The 8,519-nt window shown below is 33.9% G+C and overlaps 1 protein-coding gene across 1 annotated transcript; it reads right to left on the reverse strand.

Moving 5' to 3' along the window:
* Positions 1-466: 466 nt before the first annotated feature.
* On the reverse strand, positions 467-6,609 carry LOC110038966 (protein MALE DISCOVERER 2-like). The gene is made up of 9 exons (XM_020743897.1): positions 6,201-6,609; positions 5,968-6,103; positions 4,327-4,398; positions 3,142-3,285; positions 2,943-3,062; positions 2,069-2,493; positions 1,805-1,995; positions 1,578-1,710; positions 467-1,276 (listed from the first exon to the last, which is right to left on the reverse strand). Exons 1-9 carry the CDS (start codon positions 6,304-6,306, stop codon positions 693-695), a joined length of 1,911 nt encoding a protein of 636 aa, XP_020599556.1. The 5' UTR covers positions 6,307-6,609; the 3' UTR covers positions 467-692.
* Positions 6,610-8,519: the final 1,910 nt, after the last annotated feature.

The raw sequence follows: 8,519 nt of genomic DNA on the forward strand, positions 1-8,519 counted from the left end.
ACTTCACTTAATAACTACCAGTTTCTATGCATATGTATGCATCGTGGGATATTGAGTGTTTCTCCCTGTTCTACTTGAACTGCCACACCTTAACATAGGATTACCGGATCATGAACCATAGTTTTGTTAACTTGGCGTCATGCTCCCGTCCTGGGTCAATCCATCAAGGTGTCTTGATGTGTAAGCTAGTTTTGTATGAGAGATCTGAGTTAATCACTCGCAACTAGAGCATGGTCGCCTGAGTTGAGGTTCGCTCTCCTCCAATCCAAGTTTAATTGCAATCCAAGTTTAATGAGACAATACATAAGAATTGTGTGGTATGTATGTATATGCCTTTAAAAAAATCATACAATCCAAGTTTAATTGCAATAATCTCGTAGATCTAGCCAACTTCATAAAACAAAAAAGAAAAAAAAAATGTATATGAAATTCGAAAAAAAACAATAGTTCATCTGCAATAATCTGAAAAAAAAATCACCTTTTTTATTGTACAACAAGAGCAAGACTGATCTCCTTTTGAAACCACAAGCAGTCCACATTACAAAACTATGCGCCTCAACAAGCCCCCAATGTCTGCTCACTTTGAAAAAATCCATCATCTCCATCACCCATAAAAAAAAATAATAATAATACATAATCCACAAATTACCAGAGGATAATTATTTCTAATTTACACTTCGATAGATATAAACCTAAGAAATTATCTCCAGCTCCGCCCACCACAGAGGGGAAAGCTTTGGGCTAGCTGCATCCAGAGAAATCTTAGTTATCTGCCTCAGCTGTGCCACAACATCCCCCATTTTCGGTCTCTCAATTGGTTCAGGATTCACACATGACTGTATCACCTTACAAAGGGGGCCTATATCTTCCTCACTCACCGATTCGATGGTCTGATCAACAATGCCATTAATGGGTCTCTTCCCTGTCAAGTGGCTTGAGGCCCAAAGCACCAGCAGGCCATCATCCTTAGAAAAAGGTACTCTTCCAGATATTAGTTCAAGAAGTATTATTCCAAACTTATAAACAATTTCCTCATGAGATAATGGCGACTGTAAGTCATCATTGCTTTGATCAGACGAACTGGTATCCTTTATTTCATTCCAGAATGGGAGATCAGATACCTTGGCGGCATAGTCTTCAGTTAGGTAGATGGTGGATGAATTCAAGGCTCTGAAAGTGATGGGAGGGTCGAGACGAAGAAAGTGGTCCAAGCAATATGATATTCCCATTGCGATGCGTAATCGGGTCGTCCAATCTAAGGGCTCTGCTTCTTTTACTGCGAGCAACGTTCAGCTTGAGTATAGGTGGATAAAAATAAGGAAAAGTGTGCAGAAATAAAAAGCAGGAGCTCAATTTTTGGAAGTTTTGTAGAAAATGAACGAGAGAAGTCTCAAAATGTTCCTGATTCTTTGTACAGATCCATCGTTAACCCCCAACTACGTAAAAATTCGCATATTCATTCAAAAACACTTGGGCCATGGCTAAGTTTAAGGTCAACTTTATGACTGTAACCAAGGCGGATTATTACTTAATCAACCATCTTTTTCTCGTAATTAAGATCAGATTGATAAACTTACTATGAAGATGTTCAAAAAGTGTCCCATTTGGAGCATATTCGTAAACCATCATTCGAGCAAAAGGCTCCTGTTCCTCGCAAAATCCAATAAGGTTCAGAAAGTTCTTGTGGTTCACTGTCGACAGAACTGAGATCTGAACTGATTAAATATTAATCAATATACGGTGGTTGGAAACAGCACATCCACGAAATATATTTGCACAAAATAAATAATATAGATTTACTAGCCTTATTCCTAAACAAAGCTTCATGTTTATCCGACCAATCTTTTGCAGTCTTGATCATGGTAGAGGTCACTGCTATTTCTACTCCACTTGACAGCGTTCCTTTGTACAGTGTGCAATCTGATAAAGAATCAATAACATTGCTGAAATCCTCGCAAGCTGTTTGAAGCTCGGACCTCTCCAGAGAAGGTACGCCTGTGATAGAAGCTTCAATATAAGCACACAAGACTTGAATCATGCGAACGAAACATTCCAGAATGAGACTCACCTGTAACTAATGCTTTCTGCAACTTTCCACTCAAGCCAGTTTGACAAGAATTTGCGGTATCAACCTTGACAGTACGACAGCAGATAAAGTACACAGAAGATAACGAAAAAAGTGCGAAAGCTCCGGCTCCGACTGTAATATAGATTGGCCGGTGATTCTCCTCTTTTCCAGGTGACGGAGGTAGTGCTGAGTTGGATGGATGTGGCGATCCATGATTGACTGGAAAATGGGAATGGGAGGATGGGGGAGACTGCAAATTTGATGCCGAAGGTTTCGGAGTTGATGATGGTGATGGCGAAGTTATGGGTGCTGGAGATGGAGCAGATGTGATGTTTCTCCTGTGAAGGCCCCCGTGCTTATGAGGTTTTAATTTACCTCTGTTGATTTGTTGCAGAAGTCTTCGTGTCGGTTGGTTCACAACTTTTCTATAAACATAAAGAGAAAATATTGTAATAAGAACAATCATCACTGTTAACTAATTTCTTAATATGGGTTTCTTTTCCAAAAAAAAAATTAAAGATTTACATGCATGGGCAGACAATTCTTATGTATTTACTTACATATCTCACACCTAAACTTTCATATGTACATACATAGCACTCAAATCTTTAATATCACATAAAAAATAGAACTATGACCACTTTTAAAAAGTTAAATACACATTTTTCATGCATAGGTTTAAAGCACCACCAAAATGCTATTTATGTAAATATGAAAGTTCAGGTGTGAGATACCTAAATAGTAAATACATAAAAATTGGGTACTACATATGTAAATTTTCCAAAAATAAAAGGACTACCAATTGCATAAAAGATCCATAAATGAGTGAAAATAAAATTTCCCATTAAATGATGTATAGAAGCAGGTTTATGACCTCATAACAGATCCCTTCCTGGAAGATGACCTCTCTTCATCTCCTCCAATCTCAGAAAGCATATTGAGCTCAAAAAATTTTGGCGAGATATCCTTTATGAACCTGTTATTTTTTAGCACACTGAAACATGTACAAAATAGTGTTAAGTGTGATGGAGAGAAAAACAGTCAAAATTGAAAATGTAATATTGTGTACTTACAGTAGTTTTAGGGATTCGATTCGAATAAGGAAATGTGGAAATGGTCCACTGAGATTATTGTGTCCCAGGTCTAAAACTTCTAGTTTCAACAATTTACTTAATTCTTTAGGTATGCCTCCAGAAAATGAATTATTCCGCAAAATACTGGATGACCAAGAAGAAAAATTTGCATAAGCATTGAAAGAGTTTTAATACAGGAGCAGGGGTAGCAAAAGATACTTGGTATTCTAGGAAAGTAAGGGCAGAAAAATTGAAATTATACAATATGGCTTTTTCCAAATAATACTTATTAAAAAATTACATTTTGTACAAAAAATCAACTCCTTATTCTCTTGGTTGTATTCCAAACCTAACATTTCAAGTTGATAATGTACTGGTGGTTGGCTAGTAGAGACCATGGATGCTAAAGTAATTGAGCCTAAAAGCTGGTGCTGTGACATGTGTGGTATAACATTTGAGAAAATTTTTAGGGAAATTGGTGGTGGTAGAGAAAGGATTGGCTGATCATCCCCGCTGTATGAACCTTGATTGTTTTCACGCGCATATAAATGTTATTAGGATTTTGTAACAATGCCATTGGAGTTGTACCTATTTTTTTGAAATAGTTTTTTTTTTTCTCCTCCTCCTCTAATTGTGCTTTTTTACCCTGCCTAGGGTTTTCCACGTAATTTGTTGAAATAATGATTTGTGTTTTGTGGCTTATTCTCCGTTGTTATTATTTCATTAACCGTAAAATTCCCTTTTCTTATCAATGAGAATTATTGAAAGCGCCAAATTATCACATAAAGGAGTAAGATTGACAAGATAAGCATAAGACTCAAAGATGACGAATCAAATAAATATCCTAATTAAAATTTTAGATTCTCTACCAACAAAAGAAAGAAAAAAATTCATATGTTGATATAAGATGCACTAAGCTATTTCAAACCAAACTTTAGATATGTTTTAAAAAGTCTTTATTGCATATTAATTATTATTGACATCTATAATCTAATATTGAAAAACATAATCATAACTCATAAAACTCATAAGTTTCTCTAATACTAAAAGAAAGCAAATTCCCTAAAATTTTAGGGACAGCTATAACTCTAAAACAAAAGTTGAAGAGCTATGAAAATATTTATTTTATATGCAATAAATATTAAATTAAGCAAAACGTGGTACCACAAACTTAAAATTGCTTACAGTGACTTCAAGTGAATAAGTCTCGCAAGCTCTGAAGTAAGTATCCCTTGAAGAAAAAGATCTCTCAAGTTCCTAAAAGAGAGAAGAAAACAATTTTGTAAAAAACAAATAGAACAGTATAGAAAGTGAAAGGAGTGCTAAATGTATAAGAGACATGGGAATGGAGGTCTGGGGAAGAATAACTGAAACTATGTTCATTTTTTTTAAAGATTTACATGCCTGCCACTTAATTCCCCATGTTTTTATGTATCTAACACCTAAACTTCAATTTTTACATATCGGCCACCTTACCTATGCATGAAAAGTTGTATTTCACATTTTAAAAATAAAATAAGTGATATTTTTATGATATGAAAGAATTGGGTGGTATAATCTAAAAAGTACAATTCAGGTGTTGGATATGTAAATGCATAAGTATGTATGTAGATGCCCCTATTTTTTTGGAAGATTAGAAGGGATGAAAAATTCTAGTTAAAACAAAACGGAATAGATTTCCAATTACATTTGTAAATTCAGTAGTTTATGTATTGAAGTATTAAAACATGCTCTTCCAATTTTCAAACTACTGCAAAGTCAGATATCGAAAATCCTTTACAGGCTTACCTTTATTAATATGAAAATTAGACTTCTAAATCCTTTAATTGAACACTCGGCTATCTTTAAAAATAGGGACATTTACATACATACCATCCAATTCTTATGTATTTACATATCTAAAACCGAAACTTTGCTTTTCTATATTTATACCCCTAAAATTTTTCATATAAAAAAAATAAATATTTAACTTTTAAAAAGTGGAAGATACCTGTTCATGCATAGTTAAGATGATATATATGGAAAAATTAAATATATGAGAATTGGGTGGTATGTATGTAATTCTTCCTTAAAGATAATGTAATTTGATTCTATGTCTCAATGTAGATATAAATATCCACAAACTGAAAAACTTGAACTTATCACAGCACCAATTCATGACTAGGCTCAAGTGCTATCATATACAAGGAAAAATACCACCAACTAGCTATCACTTTGATAATAGAAACATAGACATATTAAGATGGAATGAAATTTAAATAAAATGGTATGAAATCTAAACTAAGTGTCAGCATGGTAAATGTGAAAAAACAAATTCCTGCAAAAAATGAACTATGATGTAAAGTAACTTTACATCAAACAAAATGGCAACAAAAAAAAAAAAAAAAAAAAAAAAAAAAAAACAAAAATATTAAATTACAAGAGCATTATTTGATTCAACCTCCTTAGCTTCCAACCAATGTGCTACGCACTCCAGTACTAATATAAAACTTATATTAGGACAGATTTGAAAATTTACTTGGAGATCCATGTGATACAACTTGTATCATAATATCGCGACACAATTCTTTTCAAGCATACATCTAACCTATGCTGTGCAAAATCTGATAGTTTTCCTAAGTACTGCAGTTACTGCTGTAAGAATCAGTAAGCGAAAGGGAATTCAGATCAAAGAAACCACTTATTTGAGCGGAATCCATCCATTTATTCAGGTAATTCGGATCAAATTCTAAAATCAAGCAGCAATTACCAGAAAAGATCCCCTTGTATTAATCGAAAGCTACATGTCTACAACGTAATTTGATCACGAGAAGAAAGATTGCTCACAGAGAAACTGCCTTCCCATCATCAGAGCACTCTACTCCAAACCAAAAGCAGTGATCAACCCCGCTTCTCCCCCAGTTCGCGAGAGCTCCATAGGGGTCCACCTCCACCCCCTCCCTAAAGCTCATTAGAGCCCTGCCTGCTCACAAAGAAAAAGGGCGTCAAATCCTGCATAAAACCCTAACCATTAAACATAAAATCATTCAGTCCGCGAGAGAAAGATTCAGCTTCCACACCTTCGGCATCTAGAGAATTGCAGGCACACAGCCTCCGGCACGATAAAGTAATCAGCAACAGCAGGAAGGAATCCAACCTCAGCCTCCACTTCTCCATCCTCTCCATTCTCCACAAAACAAACAATAACAGACCGATGTATCTCTTCCACTCTTTTTCCAATAATCAGACCCCTGATCTTTCGCGGCTTCTTTCGAGTTTCGGCAAATGGAGGGATTTCTTTTTCCTCCGATTGACAAAACAAAGACGGAGGAGGTCGTTTTGGAGAGTTGTAGGGCAAGCTGGCAAAGGGAATCTGGGAAAGGCAAGAAGTTAAAGAGAAGCGTTAATGGAGGTTTCCAATCCTTCAATTTGGAAGAACTCACCCAGTGACAAATGACTGCTTCAGGGCTCGTTTTGTTACTCCTATAATCCTATTGCCGTTCGATCTCATCTGCTACTTGTCGCGTTTAAATTTCCGAGAAGGGTAATTTTATGCAAAAAAGTAAAAAACAAAGGGAATTTACTAGCTTTTTGACATATAAATATTACAAAAAATTACATAAACATGACTTTTTGTATTTATCAGCATATATTTTTATTTATAATATATTGGTGCATGAAAAGATGTATTTTACTTAAAAAAAAGTTATTATTTGTGATATTTTTTATGTTATTTTAAAGTTTAAACTATTATGTATGTAAATATTAAAGTTGATGTGTCAGATTAAATCTATACGAATTGTGTGATATGTTTCTAAATGCACCTAAAGTTTAACTAAGAGCACATACATATCACACGTAAATTTCTACGAATTCGTATATCTAATATTTAAAATTTAATTTTTTCATATATAATGAGAGGCGGAACCATGTTATATCCGAATCCCCCGACGCACCTCACTCATTTTTGCAATTTTTCTATATAAATAGTAAAATTTCATAATTATTTTCTTGGGTAGGTTAGTGATATTTTTATCTATTATGAATGTTTTTAATAATATGAATGTAAAAAATAAAATTTGGGTGTTAGATATGTTCATACATACATACAGTTTCGTGCAAAAAATTCAGAAAGAAAAATTTATATTTATATTTTAGCTGTCTGGTAAAATTCAACACACAGAGATAAAAAGAAGAGATCATAGAGGGAGAATAAGAGTTTTTACAAGAAAATCATGAAAGTGAATAAATTAGAGGACTAACTCAGTTAAATTGGTTTCACTCTTCAGATGTATGTTATAAGTAGGAGACATGCATCAATTTTACGTGAGTTTACCCATGTTTTTTACCTACATATTACAGACTATGTTTACAAATTTTATCATAGATTTACGCTTGAGAAATGCTTTCTATTGGTGCTGTGCAGATTGCAGGTGTTAATATAAAAAATTTGGAACGAGAAACCCAGCATGAACGAGAAACCCAACAAAAAAGTGACCTGAACCGACGTTACCACACCCAAAAGTGGTGTGACCACGTGTCCTATCGAAGATTTGTGTCGAACTCCAAATCAGGAAAGTATATTTTGTTTAATTTAATAAATATATTTTTGGAAAATAATATTTTAATTTTGAAAATTCGAAACCGAATCGATCTCATATAGACAGTAGTTTAAAAAAACGAGCACAACACTGCAAACAATGCATCTATCCCAAGGAATAAACATATTACTTATTAGTGAGGCTCGATTAAATAAATTAAGGAATTTATGACATTCGTTTTAGTCACTGAAACCATTTATGTTGACCGACAAATTCCTCTATCTAATACGAAAGATTAGATATGGTTTATATTAAGCTGAGTTCTAAAGTTTCTTATAAGAGCAAACCCATATAGTTAATTACATGTTAAATGACCGATGTTACTAAAGAAAACTCTCGATTTAGATAAAAAAAAATTGTCTGAAAAAATTTCAAAGGATAGGACTTTCAAGGTTAGGTAAAGAAGTATAAAATGAGAAAAGATCAAGTTTGAAACATTTATTATGGAATCCAAAGAGAAAAACTAAGGAATGCCACGAATCTGAGGAGAACCTCAGTGACTTCCCAAGCTATCTTATGATTTGACTTCAATTTTGAAGAGATTTTATTAAACATTTCATCCTGTCAATTATTATTAATTAGTGCTTACACTTGCATGACGTAATCATACAAAAAGCATGAAAGATAGGAGAATTTATGTCGTAACAAATGACGATCTCGGATCCTTATGATGATTTAGGGCTTAAATTGCACAAAATGATTGTGAATAAGCCTAAAGATAAGGTGAGGATTTATGTTGCACTTGGCAAACAACCTCAAAGCCCTATAACTTGTTATTTAAATTTAAAGAAAGATTGT

This window comes from Phalaenopsis equestris, unplaced genomic scaffold (assembly GCF_001263595.1).
Source record: "Phalaenopsis equestris unplaced genomic scaffold, ASM126359v1 Scaffold234575, whole genome shotgun sequence".
Classification (NCBI taxonomy): domain Eukaryota; kingdom Viridiplantae; phylum Streptophyta; class Magnoliopsida; order Asparagales; family Orchidaceae; genus Phalaenopsis; species Phalaenopsis equestris.

Coding starts and splice junctions, on each gene's coding strand:
- LOC110038966 (XM_020743897.1), bottom strand. CDS start 6,306: ATGGAGAGGATGGAGAAGTGGAGGCTGAGGTTGGATTCCTTCCTGCTG. Junction 6,104..6,200: donor CAATTCTCTAGATGCCGAAG/GTGTGGAAGCTG, acceptor CTTTGTGAGCAG/GCAGGGCTCTAATGAGCTTT. Junction 3,286..4,326: donor CTTATTCACTTGAAGTCACT/GTAAGCAATTTT, acceptor TTGGTCATCCAG/TATTTTGCGGAATAATTCAT.